The sequence below is a fragment of the Taudactylus pleione genome, unplaced genomic scaffold, assembly GCF_031769625.1.
Source record: "Taudactylus pleione unplaced genomic scaffold, aTauple2 ptg000661l, whole genome shotgun sequence".
Taxonomy (NCBI): Eukaryota; Metazoa; Chordata; class Amphibia; order Anura; family Myobatrachidae; genus Taudactylus; species Taudactylus pleione.
The window spans coordinates 357,501-382,365 of record NW_028285063.1 but is presented as its reverse complement, the minus strand read 5'-3'; the positions used below and the strand labels follow the sequence as shown (position 1 = coordinate 382,365).

At 42.8% G+C, this 24,865-nt stretch overlaps 1 protein-coding gene across 2 annotated transcripts in view; it reads right to left on the bottom strand.

Annotated features, from left to right (window-relative positions):
• The window catches only part of EMILIN1 (elastin microfibril interfacer 1), a 495,028-nt gene that overhangs the window by 421,038 nt on the left and 49,125 nt on the right, over window positions 1-24,865 (bottom strand). The window contains exon 2 of one of the 2 annotated variants that reach the window (XM_088455577.1): window positions 22,275-22,400. The exons of the other annotated variant lie outside the window; for it this stretch is intronic. Coding sequence (XP_088311703.1) covers window positions 22,275-22,400 — 126 coding nt within the window. The remainder of the gene's footprint in view (window positions 1-22,274; window positions 22,401-24,865) is intronic. 2 annotated transcript variants of the gene reach the window in all.

Here is a 24,865-nt window from a genome sequence, read left to right as displayed (position 1 = left end):
GTGTTGAACAAAAAAGCTGATGCATTATCTCGCTCCTTTATGACCAAGTTGGAGGAGGAGGAGTGTTCTCAAGTTTGTCCCATTTTAGACCCAATGGTGTTTGCTCCTACTCAAGTAGTATCTCTACCACCTGGGAAAATTTTTGTACCTCCGAATTTATGTAAAAAATTGCTGGTTTGGGCTCATGCATCCTTGTTTGCAGGTCACACTGGAATCACCAAAACCTACCAGTTCTTACTTCGATCTTACTGGTGGCCGACCATGAAGAAGGATGTCACGGAGTTTGTCCGCTCCTGTATCAAATGCGCCCAACATAAAACTCCGCGTAGACAGATGGTTGGTCCTCTTCATTCCTTGTCTATCCCAGCTGCTCCATGGACCCACATCTCAATGTGTAGCAAAGATGAAGTATGCCAAGAACAAATGAATATGATGAAGAAGGACTTTGTGGAAAAGGGGTATAATTTGGAAGATCTGGAAAGAATAAAGGAAGAGATCATGGAAAAGGAAAGATCACAGCTAATTGAACCAAAAAAGAAGAAGACCGACAATGGGAAAGGAAACAGTAAGGACAAACAAAAATGGGCCCTTATTACCAACTACGATGCCCAACACAAGCACTTTGAAAAACTTGTACATAAGCATTGGCACCTACTACAAAGGGACCCAATCCTAAGAGGTATAATCCCTGAAAAACCACTTTTTATATATAGAAGATCGAAAAATTTGAAAACACATCTTGTAAAAAGCACATTGTCAGTTCCAACAAGACAATTAGTGCGCACGAAGGGTTTCCACAGGAAACTTTGTATTGGATGTAGAAATATCCCAGATAAACAATCGAAATATAATGAAGTAGAAGTGAATGGAAGTAAGATGAGAATTAAAGACCTAATTACATGCAACACTGCAAATGTGGTGTACCTAGTTGAATGTTCTTGTGGGCTTTTTTATATTGGACGTACCACCAGACCACTTAAAATCCGGATATCGGAACATTTGCGTAATATTAAGAAGGGTCTTCCAACTCACCATTTATCTAACCACTTCAAGATGGAACACAATTGCTCAACTTCACACATTCGAAGATTTATGGGAGTTCAACACATTAAAACTTCACCAAGAGATAAAAATATAGTAAGAAAACTTGCGAAATCAGAGATGAGAACCATCTTTAACCTAAAAACCCTGTACCCCAAGGGCCTGAATCAGGATTTCGAATTAAAGTGGTTTCTATAACTCTTATCCTGTTTATTCAGGAATATATATGGATGCATACTTCACTTGTAGAAGACAATTGTTGATTTATTACTAAGTTTTGGCACCTCTTTGGAATTACTTACCTTCTTTGTATGAGATTCCAAACCCGCATATTTTTTGAATGTGGGACTGTCTGTTGTTTAAATGTAGATTATTTATCCACTTCTAACATTTATGTTTAATAAGGAGTTTATATTTATCTTAATTTCTATAATAATATCCAGTTAATATTTATTATATTCCAACAGAGCTATTGATTTTATCATTGATACTTTTTATTATCTATACTAATTGTCGTATTTATATAGACCCGTCTGTCTGTTTTATGTATTTTTCAGAGAATAGATTATTAATTGTTTTTTTCATCTGATAGGAATTACTACCACCATAAGGTTCTATATTGTCCGTTTATTTCCAAAACCTAAGACTCGTCATTTATATCCAGTAATTCGAAGACTACATTTCCCAGGATCCTTGCTGGTTTAGTGTATTTGATACGAGTCCTACAGTTTCCATAAACAAGAGAAACAACATCTTCCAAGCACCTTTGCGATTATCCGGTATTTCCGCTTCCGGTTTCTGTGTAGAGATCGTGAGTGAAATCTATGGACTCTTACAGCACTTCACGAAGGTCTTACATTTTCCACAAGCAAGAGAGACTACATATCCCAAGCACCCCTGCTATCATCAGGACCTTTCCGCTTCCGGTTTCTGTGTAAAGATCGGTAAAGTCGAATTTATAGACTTTTTCTGTACTTCCCAGAACTCAGACTAATGGGAGTTTAGCGATGGGAACAGAGAAGGGATGGGAGACCTGCTGGATTATTTTACTGCTATATTTCGGGGATTGAGACCCACAGATTAGAACCGGAAGAGACGATGGTATGACGCAACACCGGAGGAGTATATTATGAGTAACCTGGCTTGAAATCTCCACACCTTGATAAAGAGACTATTCTCGAAACGCGTTGGTTCTGGAGGAGCACAGGAAGGAGGACTCTGCACAGTGGTATTTTGAGGTATGTGTTTATTTTATTTTTTGTGCATGGAGCGAACCTAGGATTTTTTTTACCAGCTCTATCACACTTACCTCATTATACACTGGTGCAGACTCCGATTCACGACCTGGATATTTCTATTTTCATATTTTGCTGACCGCATGTTTTATACATTTTTTAATGAAGATGTGAAAATAAATGTACACTTTCTGAAAAAAAGAATTTTTTTTTTAAATCTTGGTATTCTGTAATATGAGATAAAGAAACCCAGATGCACCTACCAACCCCGTGCCACATGTGAGTACGGGTACGCATCAACATTTTCTACCACGTACCATACCATTCCTACTGTCCACAGTTCACTCAAGGAATAGGGGAGAAATTGCCATATTCACCCAGGAAAGAAACCTCTATGAGTTGATTATCACCCATGTTTGTGTAAGTTAGGTGTGTACCTAATAATTTAGAAGGGTACCTATGGAGATAGAATGCCATCATTAAGAAAGAACTCTAAAGATACCCATACGAGTAAGACCTAACACGATTTACCCGTAAGTCAGGTGTGTCTTCAAATGTATCACATAGGAGAGTGTGTACCATCCAATATTTCCACATAGATCCCAGTGCAGTTTTGACGGGGAGGATTGGGAGTAATATCATTTGCATCATAAAGGATACTACACATTGCTTGTCATAATTTTATTTGCATATTTGGAGTACCGTTGGGGTGTGCTGGACAACTAAGGGACCGAAAAGGCAGAACATTGCTTTTGAGATAAGTATTTATTTCAAAACTTCAAGAGCACTTCTTGTGTATTATAAGAGATATCGCCCATTTCTCCATACTTTTTTCCACTCCATTTCTATCTAACTCTAGACTTTCAGGGATAAGTCTAACCAGTGTGGAAAGGCTGAAATCTTTTAAAATACAGCGCCATCTTGCCCACCCAGATCCTCTCGTCCTACAGAAGTTATGTTCGTTTGGAACCATAAATAGTTATACTTTAGTCGTTTGGACTTGAGTGCCTTGGCCAACTCGCTGCCTTTCCGGTGGGGGTCCCGAGAGATTTTGCCCTGTTTTTTGCCCTGCTTTGGACATTGATCGATTAGCTTAAAATAATATTAATATGAATAACGAAACATATAAAAGATCCAGCAGGTTTTTTGTAGGTTTTCACTTCCTCCCCCCCTCCCACCCTCCCACTCCTCCTTTGTGATTTACATGTTGCACATATACTCATCTATTATATTTCTGTATATTTGCAGGTTTCCAGGACGCTAGGCCCATTTGGTTTATTGGTCACTCTTTTATTTTTTGGGTCGGGCAGCCGCGCTTTGCTGAAGATGCCTCCGTGTTCCCACGTTGGGAGAGTGTTAGGTGGTTGGGGCAGAGGGGCATGCTGTGGGAAGCTTTGTTGCGCAACTTGCACAGGTCAGTAGCTGAATTTGGTCCCCCTTTTAGTGTTAATTATCCATCTCGGGGGCAATGATTTGGGTCAGCAAACTTCCTTAGAGTTGCGCCATGCAATTGTTCGTGACTTGAGAGAGGTGGTTCGGTTATTGCCTAACTGCCTTTTGGTGTGGATCCGTATCATCGCCAGGCTTTCCTGGTGCTATTGCTATAATAGTGTGGCTTTGGACAGGTCCAGGAGGAAGGTTAACAAATGGGTGGCTAGGCATGTGCTGGAGTTGGGAGGGCTTGTGGTGCACCATCCTTTAATTCGGATTCAGGATGCCCACCTTTTCCGCAGGGATGGAGTTCATCTTACTGTGGAGGGTAATTTTTTGTTTCTAGAAGATTTTTGCAGTTTTTAAGGGTTTGGTTGGTTAGCATGGTGGCGGGCTGCTTCTCTCCTGAGAGCCGCTGTGGTGGGAAAGACCGGCAATATTGAAGTGTCCATCTTGCAGCAGTAATAGCGGTGCGCACCCCTTCAATGCACTGATAGGCTGATTTCACCCTATTGGGGTCAGCGGCACCTCTCAACCGAGCAGGATGAATGGTGCATTGGCATGGGTGTTGGGGCCGCATCACTTGCTCTGAAAGGGATAGTTGGCCCTTGCAAGTTTTTAAGATCACCCTACCCTTGTCTGGGATAGTTGGCCCTCACAAGTTGTGATTTACTTCCGGCCTAAGACAAATGGACGCTGGTTAGTTGCCGTTCTTTCTCCTGCCACCATGTCTACCTTGTAACCAAATAAAGCTTACCAATTAATTTAAACGGCATAACTTGGTCTCCTGTGTTTATTTTAGTTAAGTTTAGTTTAAGTTTATGGGTCACATCTATCATCTGACGATAGAAGGTTTATGAGGTTAATAATAGCATAGGAGCAGAAAAACACACAAATTCTGTGATTTTAGCTGTTTTTATGCTTTTTAAAAAAAAAATACAGATCCAAAACACAAAACCCAGAACCCAAAACACGGAAGGGTGGTTTTGGCAAAACCAATCCAGATCCAAAACACGAAGAAAGATCCAGATCCAAAACCAAAACACGAAAAGTGGCCGGTTCACACCCCTAGTATATACACATAACCTGGCACATACGGTACTGGTACACACTGTATATTAGGGTTATATATATATACACATACGCTACTGGTACACACTGTATATTAGGGTTATATATATATACACATATGCTACTGGTGCACACTGTATATTAGGGTTATATATATATACACATACGCAACTGGTACACATTGTATATTAGGGTTATATATATATACACATACGCTACTGGTACACATTGTATATTAGGGTTATATATATATATATATATATATATATATACACACATTACCTGGCACATACGGTACTGGTACACACTGTATATTAGGGTTATATATACACATAACCTGGCACATACGGTACTGGTACACACTGTATATTACAGTTATATATATATATATATATATATATATATATACACATAACCTGGCACATACGGTACTGGTACACACTGTATATTAGGGTTATATATACACATAACCTGGCACATACGGTACTGGTACACACTGTATATTAGGGATATATATATACACATAACCTGGCACATACAGTACTGGTACACACTGTATATTAGGGTTATATACACATAACCTGGCACATACAGTACTGGTACACACTGTTTATTAGGGTTATATATACACATAACCTGGCACATACAGTACTGGTACACACTGTTTATTAGGGATATATATATACACATAATCTGGCACATACAGTACTGGTACACACTGTATATTAGGGTTATATATACACATAACCTGGCACATACGGTACTGGTACACACTGTATATTAGGGTTATATATACACATAACCTGGCACATACAGTACTGGTACACACTGTATATTAGGGTTATATATATATATATATATACACTAGGGGTGAGCGGGTTCGGATTTCTGAAATCCGAACCCCCCCGAGCCCCCCCGATCCGAGTCCGATCCGAGTCAGGCTCGACTTTTCCCGCCTGACTCGGATCTGAAATCGAGGCAAAACGTCAACATCCCGCCTTCCGAGTCTCGCGGGTTTTGGATCCTATATAAGGTACCCGCGTCGGCGCCATTTTCTCACTCGGCTGTGGACAGTGAAGAGGGAGGGTGGGAGTTAGGGCTGTGTAGTGTAGTGTAGTGTAGTGTAGTGTAGTGCTGCTGTTGTCCACTACTTCAAAGTCCATAGGGGCTGGCTGTGTTGTGCTGTGCTGCTGTTGTTAATAGGGGCTGTGTCCACTACTTCAAAGTCCATAGGGGCTGGCTGGACTGTGTTGTGCAGTCAGTTCTCCATAGGGGCTGTGTCCACTCCAAAGTCCTGTGCAGTGTCCCAGTCCTAAAGGAGTGCTGTAGTGTTGTCCAGGGGGTGCTCTGTCCATCAGGGGTGCTCCCCCCAAGTGCTAAAAAAATAATATATTTTCTGTGTTTGTGAATTGTGTGCGCAGTAGCCGCACGTGCATCAACAAAGTAGTGCCAAGCGTGCGCCTGTGTCATAAGTAAAGGGCCGGCTGGCTTGACCGTTAAAGGGTGCTGTAACCCCCGAAAGTACACTCCAGTCCAAACCAAAAAAAAATTATTTTCTGTGTTTGTGAATTGTGTGCGCAGTAGCCGCACGTGCATCAACAAAGTAGTGCCAAGCGTGCGCCTGTGTCATAAGTAAAGGGCCGGCTGGCTTGACCGTTAAGGGTGCTGTAACCCCCGAAAGTACACTCCAGTCCAAACCAAAAAAAAAATTATTTTCTGTGTTTGTGAATTGTGTGCGCAGTAGCCGCACGTGCATCAACAAAGTAGTGCCAAGCGTGCGCCTGTGTCATAAGTAAAGGGCCGACTGGCTTGACCGTTAAGGGTGCTGTAACCCCCGAAAGTACACTCCAGTCCAAACCAAAAAAAAAATTATTTTCTGTGTTTGTGAATTGTGTGCGCAGTAGCCGCACGTGCATCAACAAAGTAGTGCCAAGCGTGCACCTGTGTCATAAGTAAAGGGCCGGCTGGCTTGACCGTTAAGGGTGCTGTAACCCCAGAAAGTACACTCCAGTCCAAACCAAAAAAAAAATTATTTTCTGTGTTTGTGAATTGTGTGCGCAGTAGCCGCACGTGCATCAACAAAGTAGTGCCAAGCGTGCGCCTGTGTCATAAGTAAAGGGCCGGCTGGCTTGACCGTTAAGGGTGCTGTAACCCCCGAAAGTACACTCCAGTCCAAACCAAAAAAAAATTATTTTCTGTGTTTGTGAATTGTGTGCGCAGTAGCCGCACGTGCATCAACAAAGTAGTGCCAAGCGTGCGCCTGTGTCATAAGTAAAGGGCCGGCTGGCTTGACCGTTAAGGGTGCTGTAACCCCCGAAAGTACACTCCAGTCCAAACCAAAAAAAAAATTATTTTCTGTGTTTGTGAATTGTGTGCGCAGTAGCCGCACGTGCATCAACAAAGTAGTGCCAAGCGTGCGCCTGTGTCATAAGTAAAGGGCCGGCTGGCTTGACCGTTAAAGGGTGCTGTAACCCCCAAAGTACACTCCAGTCCAAACCAAAAAAAAAAATATTTTCTGTGTTTGTGAATTGTGTGCGCAGTAGCCGCACGTGCATCAACAAAGTAGTGCCAAGCGTGCGCCTGTGTCATAAGTAAAGGGCCGGCTGGCTTGACCGTTAAAGGGTGCTGTAACCCCTGAAAGTACACTCCAGTCCAAACCAAAAAAAAATTATTTTCTGTGTTTGTGAATTGTGTGCGCAGTAGCCGCATGTGCATCAACAAAGTAGTGCCAAGCGTGCGCCTGTGTCATAAGTAAAGGGCCGGCTGGCTTGACCGTTAAGGGTGCTGTAACCCCCGAAAGTACACTCCAGTCCAAACCAAAAAAATAATTATTTTCTGTGTTTGTGAATTGTGTGCGCAGTAGCCGCACGTGCATCAACAAAGTAGTGCCAAGCGTGCACCTGTGTCATAAGTAAAGGGCCGGCTGGCTTGACCGTTAAGGGTGCTGTAACCCCCGAAAGTACACTCCAGTCCAAACCAAAAAAAAAATTATTTTCTGTGTTTGTGAATTGTGTGCGCAGTAGCCGCACGTGCATCAACAAAGTAGTGCCAAGCGTGCGCCTGTGTCATAAGTAAAGGGCCGGCTGGCTTGACCGTTAAGGGTGCTGTAACCCCCGAAAGTACACTCCAGTCCAAACCAAAAAAAAAATTATTTTCTGTGTTTGTGAATTGTGTGCGCAGTAGCCGCACGTGCATCAACAAAGTAGTGCCAAGCGTGCGCCTGTGTCATAAGTAAAGGGCCGGCTGGCTTGACCGTTAAAGGGTGCTGTAACCCCCAAAGTACACTCCAGTCCAAACCAAAAAAAAAATTATTTTCTGTGTTTGTGAATTGTGTGCGCAGTAGCCGCACGTGCATCAACAAAGTAGTGCCAAGCGTGCGCCTGTGTCATAAGTAAAGGGCCGGCTGGCTTGACCGTTAAAGGGTGCTGTAACCCCCGAAAGTACACTCCAGTCCAAACCAAAAAAAAATTATTTTCTGTGTTTGTGAATTGTGTGCGCAGTAGCCGCACGTGCATCAACAAAGTAGTGCCAAGCGTGCGCCTGTGTCATAAGTAAAGGGCCGGCTGGCTTGACCGTTAAGGGTGCTGTAACCCCCGAAAGTACACTCCAGTCCAAACCAAAAAAAAAATTATTTTCTGTGTTTGTGAATTGTGTGCGCAGTAGCCGCACGTGCATCAACAAAGTAGTGCCAAGCGTGCGCCTGTGTCATAAGTAAAGGGCCGGCTGGCTTGACCGTTAAAGGGTGCTGTAACCCCCGAAAGTACACTCCAGTCCAAACCAAAAAAAAAATATTTTCTGTGTTTGTGAATTGTGTGCGCAGTAGCCGCACGTGCATCAACAAAGTAGTGCCAAGCGTGCGCCTGTGTCATAAGTAAAGGGCCGGCTGGCTTGACCGTTAAAGGGTGCTGTAACCCACAAAGTACACTCCAGTCCAAACCCAAAAAAAAATTATTTTCTGTGGTTAGCCGCACGTATATATCAAATCGATATAACATAAATGGAGGACCAAACTTTCTCCGATAAAAATAAAATAGAGAAAGATCAAGAACCACTTCCTCCTAGTGCTGAAGCTGCTGCCACTAGTCATGACATAGACGATAACATGCCATCAACGTCGTCTGCCAAGGCCGATGCCCAATGTCATAGTAGAGGGCACATACAATCCCAAATGGCAAAGTTCAGGAAAATGACCTTGAAAAAGACATTTAAATCAGCTGAAGAGAAACGTAAACTTGCCAATATGCCATTTACGACACGGAGTGGCAAGGAACGGCTAAGGTCGATCCCTAGTATGTTCATGACTAGTGGTTCAGCTTCACATGACGATGGAAGCCCTCCTCCCACTAAAAAAATCAAAAGAGTTAAGCTGGCAAAAGCACAGCGAAGAACTGTGCTTTCTAAGAAGATATCACAAATCCCCAAGGAGAGTCCAAGTGTGGTGGTGGTTGCGATGCCTGACCTTCCCAGCACTGGACGGGAAGAGGTGGCTCTTTCCACCATTTGCACGCCCCCTGCAAGTGCTGAAAGGAGCACCCACAGTCCACTTGCTGATATGCAAATTGAAGATGTCACTGTTGAAGTACAACAGGATGAGGATACTGGTGTAGCTGGCGCTGAGGAGGAAGTTGGCGAGGAGGATTCTGATGGTGATGTGGTTTGTTTAAATCAGGCTCCGGGGGAGACAGTTGTTGTCCGTGGGATGAAAAAGCCCATCACGGTCATGCCTGGGCAGAAGACCAAACATTCCACCTCTTTGGTCTGGCAATATTTCTATCCAAATCCGGACAACAACTGTCTTGCCATATGTACCATATGTAAAGGTGAAATAAGTAGGGGTAGGGACGTCAACCACCTAGGAACATCCTCCCTTATACGGCACCTGCAGCGCGTTCATAAAAAGTTACTGTCAAGTTCAGAAACTTTGGCTAAGACCGTAAGCAGTCCAGGGACACCTAAATCCCATTGTCCTGTTGTATCCAAGCGCCTGCAAACCACACCGTCAACTCCCTCCTCGTCAATTTCCTCCTTAGTTAGGATCGGAAGTAGTCCTGCAGGCCATGTCACTGGCATGACTGACTCTCCTATCCGGGATTCCTCCGGAGGATCCTGCATTGCTACGCCTACTGCTGCCGCTGCTGCTGTTGCTGCTGCTGGGAGTCGTTCATCATCCCAGAGAGGAAGTAGGAACACCACTACTTTTACTAAACAACTGACCCTCCAACAGTCCTTAGCGAGGAGGATGAAGTACGACAGCAGTCATCCTGAAGCAAAACGTATAACTGAGGCCTTGACTGCTATGTTGGTGTTAGACGTGCGTCCGGTATCCGCCATTAGTGCAGTGGGATTTAGACAATTGATGGAGGTAGTGTGTCCCCGGTTCCAAATCCCGTCTAGATTCCACTTCACTAGGCAGGCGATACCGAGACTGTACAGAAACGTCAGAAAAAGTGTCCTCAGTGTCCTGAAAAATGCCGTTGTACACAATGTCCACTTAACCACGGACATGTGGACAAGTGGAACAGGGCAGACTAAGGACTATATGACTGTGACAGCCCACTGGGTAGATGTATCACCTTACGCAGCAACAGCAGCAGCGTCACCAGTAGCAGCATCTCAGAAACGCCAGCTCGTTACAAGGCAGGCTACGCTGTGTATCACCGGTTTCAGTAAGAGGCACACCGCCGACAACCTCTTAGAGAAACTGAGGGAAATCATCGCCCAGTGGCTTACCCCACTTAGACTCTCCTGGGGATTTGTGATATCTGACAACGCCACCAATATTGTGCGGGCATTACATCTGGGCAAATTCCAGCACGTCCCATGTTTTGCTCACACAATAAACTTGGTGGTGCAGAATTTTCTGAAAAGCGACAGGGGCGTGCAGGAGACGCTTTGGGTGGCCCGAAAAATTTCTGGCCACTTTCGCCATTCAGCGACTGCGTGCCGAAGACTGGAGCGCCAGCAAACACTCTTGAACCTGCCCCGCCATCACCTGAAGCAAGAGGTTGTGACGCGGTGGAACTCAACCCTCTATATGCTTCAGAGGATGGAGGAGCAGCAAAAGGCCATACAAGCCTATACATCCACCTATGACATAGGCAAAGGAGGGGGTATGCACCTGACTCAAGCGCAGTGGAGAATGATTTCCGTGTTGTGCAAGGTTCTCCAGCCCTTCGAACTTGCCACACGTGAAGTCAGTTCAGACACTGCCAGCTTGAGTCAGGTCATTCCCCTCATCAGGCTTTTGCAGAAGCAGCTGGAGAAAGTGAAGGAGGAGCTAAGACGGAGCGATTCCGCTTGGCATGTGGGACTTGTGGATGAAGCCCTTCATTCGCTTTGCCAGGATTCCAGGGTGGTCAATCTGTTGAAATCAGACCACTACGTTTTGGCCACCGTGCTCGATCCTAGGTTTAAAGCCTATGTGGTGTCTCTCTTTCCGGCCGACACAAGCCTGCAGAGGTGCAAAGACCTGCTGGTGAACACACTGTCAGCTGAAGCGGAACGTGACACGTCAACGGCTCCTTCTTCATTTTCTCCTGCAACTGGGGCTGCCAGGAAAAAACTTAGGTATCCTAAGCAACCCGCTGGTGGTGATGCAGGGCAGGCAGGACCAAGTTTGGACATCTGGTCCGGACTGAAGGACCTGGCAACAATTTCTGACATGTCTACTGTCACTGCATATGATACTGTCACCATTGACAGAATGGTGGAGGATTACATCGGTGACAGCATCCAAGTAGGCATGGCAGACAGTCCATACCTGTACTGGCAGGAAAAAGAGGCAATTTGGAGGCCCCTGTACAAACTGGCTCTATTTTACCTGAGTTGCCCCCCCTCCAGTGTGTACTCCGAAAGAGTGTTTAGTGCAGCCGGGAACCTTGTCAGCGAAAGGCGTAGGAGGTTGCTTCCACAGAATGTGGAGAAGATGATGTTCATCAAAATGAATTATCAGCTCTTCCAGGGAGACCAGCCTCCAGAAGGTACAGAGGGACCTGTGGTGGTGGATTCAAGTGGGGACGAGTTAATACTTTGTGAGGATGAGGATGTACACACTGAAGAGGGTGAGGAATCGGTGGATGAGGAGGATGAGGATGACATCTTGCCTCCATAGAGCCAGTTTGTGCAGGGACACATTAATTGCCAGCTTGTTTTGTGGGGGCCCAAACGAACCAATCATTTCAGCCACAGTTGTGTGGCAGACCCTGGCGCTGAAATGATTGGTTTGTTAAAGTGTGCATGTCCTGTTTATACAACATAAGGGTGGGTGGGAGGGCCCAAGGACAATTCCATCTTGCACCTCTTTTTTTTCTTTGCATTATGTACAGTTTGGGGCCTAGTTTTTCTAACTGCCATCCTGTCTGCCACTGCAGTGTCACTCCTAGATGGGTCACGTGTTTGTGCCGCCCACTCGTGTCGCTTAGCATAGTCATCCAGCTACCTCGGTGCAACCTTTTGGACATGAAAACACTATTGTGAGGTGTGAGGTGTTCAGAATAGACTGGAAATGAGTGGAAATTAAGGTTATTGAGGTTAATAATAGCATAGGAGCAGAGAAACCAACAAATTCTGTGATTTTAGCTGTTTTTATGCTTTTTAAAAAAAAAATACAGATCCAAAACACAAAACCCAGAACCCAAAACACGGAAGGGTGGTTTTGGCAAAACCAATCCAGATCCAAAACACGAAGAAAGATCCAGATCCAAAACCAAAACACAAAACACGAAAAGTGGCCGGTGCACACCCCTAATATACACATAACCTGGCACATACGCTACTGGTACAGTAAATCATAATGAGGACTAGCACAATATTAGGGGTATTCAATATGGAGCGAAAACTCAGTTTCTGTGATGTATTCGCCCGGATGACGTCATTTTCGCCGCTTTTACTTTTACACCGTATTCAATTTGAAAACTTTTCGCCGGTGTGAAAAGTATCACCAAGGAATGGTTGGCGAAAAAAAGTGCAGAATTGGGGTTTTGGGGTGCAACATTTCGGAAACCACCCTGCAACCTTCAGACAGTCCCCCAAAGGTAAACTGTGTCAAAATTTAAAAAAAAAAAAATACCTCAGAAGACCCCAAAAAAAGCACTTTCATTTTAGGGTGAAAAAAAAATTGGGGGGTACAAAGTTAAAAACTAGCGAACTACAATGTAGGGGGGTCCCCAAGCACGCCCCAGGTGTTTTTTTCATTGCAGGTGTTCGCGGCAGGTGGATTTTTCACGTTTTTTAAAACTTCACTTTAGCAACTCTTTAATATGCTGACCCCCATTTCCAAGTACCCAAAATTTGCTGGGACTACTTATCTTCTGCAAAAAACACTTCTAAGTACTATTCTTCACCACCTTCCCAAATCCCCAAAATAGCAGCTATCGAGCCCGTTTAAAGACCCCAAAAACCTTCAGCGGGGGTATCCAGAGTGATCCCCCATGTCAGAGCATCTTTTTGGGGGTGTTAGGGTACTGTACGGAAAAGCTGACGAAGGACTATTAACAGTACCTAGAATCTCCCGGAATTCTTTTGCGGGTCGAACTTTCAGTTTTGTGGCTCCAACCTTTTGGAACTCACTTCCCCGCACAGCTCCAGAGGCCTCCACTCTACAATCCTTCAAAAATAGACTCAAGACCCACTTATTCACCCAGCATTTCACTAAGGTCCCTTGTTTAAGCTTATTTTGTATTTTGTACTGTAAATGTAAAGCACTTTGAGTCCTTTAGGAGAAAAGCGCTATATAAATAAAATTATTATTATTATTAGGGTGATTTCCCCAAAAATCAGCGAAGTTTTCGCTGATTTCACTTTCGCCGGGTGCCGTTTTCGACTATTTCAAATTGAATATGGGTACAAGCGGGGGCGCGAGCAATACTTTTTCGCCAGCAAAAGCTCCGATGTGCGGCGAAAACTTCGACACGCATAGACAGTGAAGTTTACGTTTCAAATTGAATACCCCTCTGTATGTTAAAAGGCAAACGTTGGTTTATAGTAATTGTAAAGAAGTAACTTTTGTACCAAAGATGCCAAGGACCTGTTCATGGACTAATCTGAGTTCCTGTTGGTATTTAATCGATAATGTGGGGTCTTTGGTTGTGAATTAGACCTTGAGGTAAACTTACTAAGTATAGAGTCTGGGAGAGTTTGCTTTTTTTTGCTCATATTGATTAGCTTCACCGAAACTCGGGAGATTTGAGGCTCCAGAGACTCTCAAATTTACCAAGAAGTGGGTTTAGCTGAGAGTGAGATGTCCGATGGTGACGCAGAACGAGATTTCTCTCCCAAGTAGCAGGTTTTGCAGGAGATTACTCACCCGAGATTGCAGCATCTTCTCTCTGCAAATCTCTCCCGAGCAAGCAGCCTGTACATATCGGTGAGATACATCGGTGAGATACATCGGTGAGATATGTGTAAGCTGCTTGTGTTCTAGTCTGTAAAAAATGGGTTAAATGTTTGTTAAAAAAAATGACATAGGGTCCCCCCTAAAGCTTAACCAGCCCCGGACATTACCAGCTAGTCCTGGTTTCTAAAATTATGGGGAACAAAATGAGTAGGGTTCCACCGTAATTTAGAAACCAACCCCAGGCTACAGGGCCAGTCCTGGTTTTATTGCTAGCATCTCTAATCCCACTGTAAAATACAATAGTTTAATTCTATTTTTCACTTTATTACCCCCATATCCAATGTTCCTGGTGTGTGGGAAGAGCCCGGGGCTTCAGTCCAAGCCTGGGGTATTGGGGAGGGGGGACCCGTTCTTGGGGGATGGATCCCCACTTCCCCTGAGTTCCCTGGTTTGAGCAGCTTGGGCTGATAATGCTTTGGCCCTTGAGACCCGGTAAAAGGGTCTCCGGGCTGTGGCATTACAGTCCAGTCGCTGGTTTTAAATATAGGGGTACCCTATGCATCCCCCCCCCCCGAAGGCTGGCCCTGCAGCCTGGTGTTGGTTTCTAATTTACGGTAGAACCCGCCCGGGGCTGGTTAAGCGTTAGGTGGGGGGACCATATGTCATATTTTTTTATTTTTTTTTACTATTTACAGGCAGAAATATACATGGATCACAGTGATCTGTGTATGGTTCTGCCAAACTCGCAGATCACAGGCAGCTGAATTTTTTCATGAGTTTTTACAGGAGAGTTTTCCCATCTCATGAGAGATTAGAAACTCTTTGCTTGGTAAATGCCCAAATCCTATCTTAACTAATGAAGAGTTTTGCCGATGGTGAATTGAAGAGTTTGCTAACTCTCCAGTTTTTTTTCCCTGCAGCAAAGATCTCTCTCCCAAGTTTTACATTGGGCATTTTTCCCACTCGAAAAATTAACTAAACTCCAGAGTTTGCAAAGTCTCCCAAACTGGACTCTTAGTAAATGTACCCCCTTGTGTCAACTACAAAAATATAGTTGTGCTTTAGACAATGCAACTTGCAGAGATGCAGGAGGAAGTTTTTCTGCTTTCTTTATGGCGTATATGGGACTAAGGGCCTGATTCAGACCCACTCGCGAGCGGCTGTCCGCTCGCAAGTGGGTCGAGGTTATGCACTGAGCATGCGCACGACGGAGGGAGCTCCGTCGTGCGCATGCGCCAGACGCGACGAGCGAAGGAAAGTCCTTCGCTCGTTGTGTCCGATCAAAGGGGGCGTGCTGTCAATGTTGATTGACAGCACGCCCCCTTTGGTGGGCGTGCCGGGGGCGTGCCTCCCTGACGGGGGCGTTCCCATGGGAACGCCTCCCGTCAGAAGCCGGCCCACTGACATCACTAATGATGTCAGTGGGAGTGATTTTGGCTCTGATAGAAAACCTCAACCGCAGGCTCCGGCTCGCAAATTCGATGGTCGCGATGGTCTCGACCATCGCGACCATCACAATGCACGCTCGTATAGCCTGTGGGTGGTGACCCACAGCTATACGAGCGTCCAGGAGGACGCTCCATGAAAATGGAGGCCGGGCCTCATTCAGAGCATGCGCTCTGCTCAGAGCGTACGGCTCTGAATGAGGGCCTAAGTTCTAGTACTGTAGCCGGCATGTCATTACCTATGGGTATGTATTGGGTGTGTAGAAAAGGAACATATTCAGGGATTCCCTTGGGAGCCAGTGGACAATGTGTACTCTCCTATGTAATTCCATTTGTGAGAGGAACTGACACTTAGATAAATACCATAGAAACATCTCTGTAGAACATGACCTGGCCCCAGATGATTGCCTGACACACACTAGTAAGAGGGATGGGAACGAAAGGGATATCTCCCATAGATTCTCAGACGGTGATTGTACTTTATCCATTATCTGCAATTATCATTATATAGAAGAATCAGGTGGTGATTGTACTTTATCCATTATCTACAATTATCATTATATAGAAGAATCAGGTGGTGATTGTACTTTATCCATTATCTACAATTATCATTATATAGAAGAATCAGACTGTGATTGTACTTTATCCATTATCTACAATTATCATTATATAGAAGAATCAGACGATGATTGTAATTTATCCAGTATCTACTATTATCATTCTATAGAAGAATCAGACGGTGATTGTACTTTATCCATTATATACAATTATCATTATATAGAAGAATCAGACGGTGATTGTAATTTATCCAGGATCTACAATTATCATTCTATAGAAGAATCAGATGGTGATTGTACTTTATCCATTATCTACAATTATCATTCTATAGAAGAATCAGACGGTGATTGTACTTTATCCAGGATCTACAATTATCATTATATAGAAGAATCAGACGGTGATTGTACTTTATCCATTATCTACAATTATCATTCTATAGAAGAATCAGATGGTGATTGTACTTTATCCAGTATCTACAATTATCATTATATAGAAGAATCAGACGGTGATTGTACTTTATCCAGGATCTACAATTATCATTCTATAGAAGAATCAGATGGTGATTGTACTTTATCCAGTTTCTACAATTATCATTCTATAGAAGAATCAGACGGTGATTGTACTTTATCCAGTATCTACAATTATCATTATATAGAAGAATCAGACGGTGATTGTACTTTATCCAGTATCTACAATTATCATTCTATAGAAGAATCAGACGGTGATTGTACTTTTTCCAGTATCTACAATTATCATTATATAGAAGAATCAGACGGTGATTGTAATTTATCCAGTATCTACAATTATCATTCTATAGAAGAATCAGACGGTGATTGTACTTTATCCAGTATCTACAATTATCATTATATAGAAGAATCAGACGGTGATTGTACTTTATCAAGGATCTACAATTATCATTCTATAGCAGAATCAGACGGTGATTGTACTTTATCCAGGATCTACAATTATCATTATATAGAAGAATCAGATGGTGATTGTACTTTATCCATTATCTACAATTATCATTCTATAGAAGAATCAGATGGTGATTGTACTTTATCCATTATCTACAATTATCATTCTATAGAAGAATCAGATGGTGATTGTACTTTATCCATTATCTACAATTATCATTATATAGAAGAATCAGACGGTGATTGCACTTTATCCAGGATCTACAATTATCATTATATAGAAGAATCAGACGGTTATTGTTCTTTATCCAGTATCTACAATTATCATTCTATAGAAGAATCAGACTGTGATTGTACTTTTTCCAGTATCTACAATTATCATTATATAGAAGATTCAGATGGTGATTGTACTTTATCCAGGATCTACAATTATCATTATATAGAGAATCAGACGGTGATTGTACTTTATCCAGGATCTACAATTATCATTATATAGAAGAATCAGACGGTGATTGTACTTTATCCAGTATCTACAATTATCATTATATAGAAGAATCAGACGGTGATTGTACTTTATCCATTATCTACAATTATCATTATATAGAAGAATCAGACGGTGATTGTACTTTATCCAGTATCTACAATTATCATTCTATAGAAGAATCAGACGGTGATTGTACTTTATCCAGTATCTACAATTATCATTATATAGAAGAATCAGACGGTGATTGTACTTTATCCATTATCTACAATTTTCATTGTATAGAAGAATCAGACGATGATTGTACTTTATCCATTATCTACAATTATCATTATATAGAAGAATCAGACAATGATTGTACTTTATCCATTATCTACAATTATCATTATATAGAAGAATCAGACGGTGATTGTACTTTATCCATTATCTACAATTATCATTCTATAGAAGAATCAGACGGTGATTGTACTTTATCCAGTATCTACAATTATCATTATATTGAAGAATCAGATGGTGATTGTACTTTATCCATTATCTACAATTATCATTATATAGAAGAATCGGATGGTGATTGTACTTTATCCATTATCTACAATTATCATTATATAGAAGAATCGGATGGTGATTGTACTTTATCCAGTATCTACAATTATTATTATATAGAAGAATCAGATTGTGATTGTACTTTATCCAGTATCTACAATTATCATTATATAGAAGAATCGGACGGTGATTGTACTTTATCCAGTATCTACAATTATCATTATATAGAAGAATCGGATGGTGATTGTACTTTATCCATTATCTACAATTATCATTATGTAGAAGAATCGGATGGTGATTGTACTTTATCCATTATCTACAATTATCATTATATAGAAGAATCAGACTGTGATTGTACTTTTTCCAGTATCTACAATTATCATTATATAGAAGAATCAGACTGTGAATGTACTTTATCCAGGATCTACAATTATCATTCTATAGCAGAATCAGATGGTGATTGTACTTTATCCATTATCTACAATTATCATTATATAGAAGAATCAGACGGTGATTGTACTTTATCCATTATCTACAGTTATCATTATATAGAAGAATCAGATGGTGATTGTACTTTATCCAGTATCTACAATTATCATTATATAGAAGAATCAGACGGTGATTGTAATTTATCCAGTATCTACAATTATCATTATATAGAAGAATCAGACGGTGATTGTACTTTATCCATTATCTACAATTATCATTATATAGAAGAATCAGACGGTGATTGTACTTTATCCATTATCTACAATTATCATTATATAGAAGAATCAGACGGTGATTGTACTTTATCCATTATCTACAATTATCATTATATAGAAGAATCAGATGGTGATTGTACTTTATCCATTATCTACAATTATCATTATATAGAAGAATCTGACGGTGATTGTACTTTATCCATTATCTACAATTATCATTATATAGAAGAATCGGATGGTGATTGTACTTTATCCATTATCTACAATTATCATTATATAGAAGAATCGGATGGTGATTGTACTTTATCCAGTATCTACAATTATTATTATATAGAAGAATCAGATTGTGATTGTACTTTATCCAGTATCTACAATTATCATTATATAGAAGAATCGGACGGTGATTGTACTTTATCCAGTATCTACAATTATCATTATATAGAAGAATCGGATGGTGATTGTACTTTATCCATTATCTACAATTATCATTATGTAGAAGAATCGGATGGTGATTGTACTTTATCCATTATCTACAATTATCATTATATAGAAGAATCAGACGGTGATTGTACTTTATCCATTATCTACAATTATCATTATATAGAAGAATCAGATGGTAGGAGAATCGCTTGTCTCAATTAATCAAAGGGTGGAGGAAGTTGCCCAAATTCGGAAGTGGCGTCACAGAACAGAATAGCGCTGTGCCAATCGCTGGCAGCTGAAGCTGGTACGGATGCTGTAGTAACCAGGAATTTTGTACTTACTGTATATAGAGGACAATGGGAGAGACATTATTGGGCATTGGAATAAGGTTCAGGAATTACAGAAAGACGAGAGAACTTGGTGCTGGAGAAGGGTGGAACCTTTGTGAATGGTTAGGATCAAGTATTGTTAATCTTTTCTTTGGAATAATACAATATTTTACATTTGGCAAAATTATTATTATACAGTAGTATTCATAGGCTTCTAGTGTGGACCAATAATTTGGGTACAATGTATTAAGGGATTCCAAAGGTTTAAATTGAAGAAAGAACTGACTGTCTCAATTCTAGATCTGCATACATAACCTATTGTGTGTACTGCCTATGAGATCTCATTGATGTGAGTCTATATGAGAGAGGAGTAATAATCCATTAGCTGTATTGTTGCTCTTAGTCACAGCAAAGGTTCATATAAGAATTAGGGGTCCCCTTGTCTGATGCGGTGACTATCCGCTGTTACCCCCTGTGTATCTCCCCTTTCCTTTGTTGTAGATTATCCTATTACTATCCTTAGTAATACAGAGAAGAACCTACTGATTTAATGCTGATAATATCGGAAGAGAGAGGAATACTATGGATGACTGACTGATCATATAATATAATGATATATAGCTTTAACTCTGAATTACTAAAGATAAGAATAGTGTATGCTAGTCTGCGGTTAGAGACTTTTATATCAAAAAGGGAATTCTGCATTTATGGAATTTTCTCTAATTTGTAATACTTTAGGCATAAATTATACGATTATAAGACTGTCATGATGGGTGTATGTGAAAACTTTGGCATATTAAACATATCTGGAATATAAAGTTGATGACTTGTATTTCATGTAGATTGCAAATCTGATTTTCCTTGCTTTGTATGGACGTACATAGTAAATTTTGCCTGAAGTCTGTAAGATTTATTAAGCGGCGGTTTGACTGTGGTTTCTATTCTGTTCTAAACTCAGGCGGTTTGGTGGCGGTTTTGCAGCGGTTTCTAAATGAGCCCTGTTCTATTCTAAAATGTGTTTTGATGGCAGTTTTGCAGCGTTTTTTTCCTTAGCAAATCTGCAGAAAGCAAAACCGCCGCCAAACCACAGTCAAAACACATTTTATAATAGAACAGGGTTGTCATTTAGAAATAGCTGCAAAACCGCCACCAACCCCCCGGGGTTTAGACTAGAATAGAAACCACCACCAAACCGCCAGGGTTTAGACTAGAATAGAAACCACCACCAAACCCCCGGGGTTTAGACTAGAATAGAAACCACCACCAAACCCCCGGGGTTTAGACTAGAATAGAAACCACCACCAAACCCCCGGGGTTTAGACTAGAATAGAAACCACCACCAAACCCCCGGGATTTAGACTAGAATAGAAACCACCACCAAACCCCCGGGGTTTAGACTAGAATAGAAACCACCACCAAACCCCCGGGGTTTAGACTAGAATAGAAACCACCACCAAACCCCCGGGGTTTAGACTAGAATAGAAACCACCACCAAACCCCCGGGGTTTAGACTAGAATAGAAACCACCACCAAACCACAGTCAAAACACATTTTATAATAGAACAGGGTTGTCATTTAGAAATAGCTGCAAAACCGCCACCAACCCCCCGGGGTTTAGACTAGAATAGAAACCACCACCAAACCGCCAGGGTTTAGACTAGAATAGAAACCACCACCAAACCCCCGGGGTTTAGACTAGAATAGAAACCACCACCAAACCCCCGGGGTTTAGACTAGAATAGAAACCACCACCAAACCCCCGGGGTTTAGACTAGAATAGAAACCACCACCAAACCCCCGGGATTTAGACTAGAATAGAAACCACCACCAAACCCCCGGGGTTTAGACTAGAATAGAAACCACCACCAAACCCCCGGGGTTTAGACTAGAATAGAAACCACCACCAAACCCCCGGGGTTTAGACTAGAATAGAAACCACCACCAAACCCCCGGGGTTTAGACTAGAATAGAAACCACCACCAAACCACAGTCAAAACACATTTTATAATAGAACAGGGTTGTCATTTAGAAATCGCTGCAAAACCGCCACCAACCCCCCGGGGTTTAGACTAGAATAGAAACCACCACCAAACCCCCGGGGTTTAGACTAGAATAGAAACCACCACCAAACCCCCGGGGTTTAGACTAGAATAGAAACCACCACCAAACCCCCGGGGTTTAGACTAGAATAGAAACCACCACCAAACCCCCGGGGTTTAGACTAGAATAGAAACCACCACCAAACCACAGTCAAAACACATTTTATAATAGAACAGGGTTGTCATTTAGAAATCGCTGCAAAACCGCCAACAAACCCCCGGGGTTTAGACTAGAATAGAAACCACCACCAAACCCCCGGGGTTTAGACTAGAATAGAAACCACCACCAAACTCCCGGGGTTTAGACTAGAATAGAAACCACCACCAAACTCCCGGGGTTTAGACTAGAATAGAAACGACCACCAAACCACTAGGGTTTAGAATAGAAACCACAGTCACACTGCCGCTTAGTAAATTTGGCCCTTCATCGTGTTCCATTATTCTTCCAGCTAACAGGAAACTGACCGTGGAAGACAGAAGAGCGCAATTTCTGCTGTGTGAGCGCAGCTTGTCTGACAACACCATAAATGCTGCTAAACACTCTGCCATAGAGGTAATAACAAAAATCAGGATACTACCCACATAAAACACTCTTCATCCTTACAGGTTGTTGGGTTTATCTCTATATGCACATTACAAAGAGAAATGCCTTATCCCCATACTCACATGACTGTGCGTGGGCACTGGATCTGCCCCCAGATACAGGGCTGGTATTCTGGCTTCACGTAGGTCTCTATCCCATCTTCTACCATACAGCTAACGGTACGACTCACCACGTAGGCGCACCAGTTCCTGCAGAGGACACAGACACGTTAGTTCTTATCGGAGCCCTGTCATAATGTCATGCGGTGATAAGGAATGGTGTGTATGGGTATGGTAGGCAGGGATGTATACAGTTAGGTAGTGCCATGGTGCAGGGTAGCAGTGACATAATGTCATGCAGTGATAAGGAATGGTGTGTATGGGTATGGTAGGCAGGGATGTATACAGTTAGGTAGTGCCATGGTGCAGGGTAGCAGTGACATAATGTCATGCAGTGATAAGGAATGGTGTGTATGGGTATGGTAGGCAGGGATGTATACAGTTAGGTAGTGCCATGGTGCAGGGTAGCAGTGACATAATGTCATGCAGTGATAAGGAATGGTGTGTATGGGTATGGTAGGCAGTGATGTATACAGATATTTAGTGCCATGGTGCAGGGGAGCAGTGACATAATGTCATGCAGCGATAAGGAATGGTGTGTATGGTATGATAGGCAGGGATGTATACAGATAGGTAGTGCCATGGTGCAGGGGAGCAGTGACATAATGGTATATGGTGATAAGGAATGGTGTGTATGGGTATGGTAAGCAGGGATGTATACAGATAGGTAGTGCCATAGTGCAGGGGAGCAGTGACATAATGGTATATGGTGATAAGGAATGGTGTGTATGGGTATGGTAGGCAGGGATGTACACAGTTAGGTAGTGCCATGGTTTAGGGGAGCAGTGACATAATGGTATATGGTGATAAGGAATGGTGTGTATGAGTATGGTAGGCAGGGATGTATACAGATAGGTAATGCCATGGTGCAGGGGAGCAGTGACATAATGGTGTATGGTGATAAGGAATGGTATGTATGGGTATGGTAGGCAGGGATGTATACAGATAGGAAATGCCATGGTGTAGGGGAGCAGTGACATAATGGTATATGGTGATAAGGAATGGTATGTATGGGTATGGTAGGCAGGGATGTATACAGATAGGTAATGCCATGGTGCAGGGGAGCAGTGACATAATGGTTTATGGTGATAAGGAATGGTATGTATGGGTATGATAGGCAGGGATGGATACAGATAGGTAGTGCCATGGTGTAGGGGAGCAGTGACATAATGGTATATGATGATAAGGAATGGTGTGTATGGGTATGGTAGGCAGGGATGTATACAGATAGGTAGTGCCATGGTGCAGTGGAGCAGTGACATAATGGTATATGGTGGTAAGGAATGGTGTGTATGGGTATGGTAGGCAGGGATGTATACAGATAGGTAGTGCCATGGTGTAGGGGAGCAGTGATATAATGGTATATGGTGATAAGGAATGGTGTGTAAGGTATGGTAGGCAGGGAGGTATACAGATAGGTAGTGCCATGGTGCAATGGAGCAGTGACATAATGGTATACGGTGATAAGGAATGGTGTGTATGGGTATGGTAGGCAGGGATGTATACAGATAGGTAGTGCCATGGTGTAGGGGAGCAGTGACATAATGGTATATGGTGATAAGGAATGGTGTGTATGGGTATGGTAGGCAGGGATGTATACAGATAGGTAGTGTCATGGTGTAGTGGAGCAGTGACATAATGGTATACGGTGATAAGGAATGGTGTGTATGGGTATGGTAGGCAGGGAGGTATACAGATAGGTAATGCTATGGTGCAGGGGAGCAGTGACATAATGGTATATGGTGATAAGGAATGGTGTGTATGGGTATGGTAGGTAGGGATGTTTACAGATAGGTAGTGCCATGGTGTTGTGGAGCAGTGACATAATGGTATATGGTGATAAGGAATGGTATGTATGGGTATGGTAGGCAGGGATGTATACAGATAGGTAGTGCCATGGTGCACGGGAGCAGTGACATAATGGTATACGGTGATAAGGAATGGTGTGAATGGGTACGGTAGGCAGGGATGTATACAGATAGGTAGTGTCATGGTGTAGGGGAGCAGTGACATAATGGTATACGGTGATAAGGAATGGTGTGAATGGGTATGGTAGGCAGGGATGTGTACAGATAGGTAGTGTCATTGTGCAGGGGAGCCCTACCCCATTGTGCTGGGGCACTAGGACACAAGCTCCCGGTTCCCAATGCTCTGCTCCTGCCAGTCCCGCATTGCCGCACTGGGAGCTGGCTTGCCCAGGCCCCCTGTATGCGGCACTCTGCCCGGCTGCCTTTCAATGCTAAGCTCCCAGGACTCAGTTGTCTTCCCCACACAGCCCTGTACTGCCAGAGCCGGGCTGTGCTGTGCCGGGTACGGAGATTCGATGTTCCCGACTTCCCTCTACTGAGGGCTCCCCAGAAGGTAGCCACCCATAGCCCTGCATTCTGGGACAGAGTGATCTCCTGCCATCCTGTAGTGCTGGGAGCTCTGCTCCCTCTCCCCCTTTGCCATGGCTGCCGGAGCTAGTCCGGGGCTGCCGTGCTTCAGTACAGTGTGGCCGCAGCCATATGGAGGGTCCGGGCCACAGCGGCTAATACATTTAATAAACATTTTTT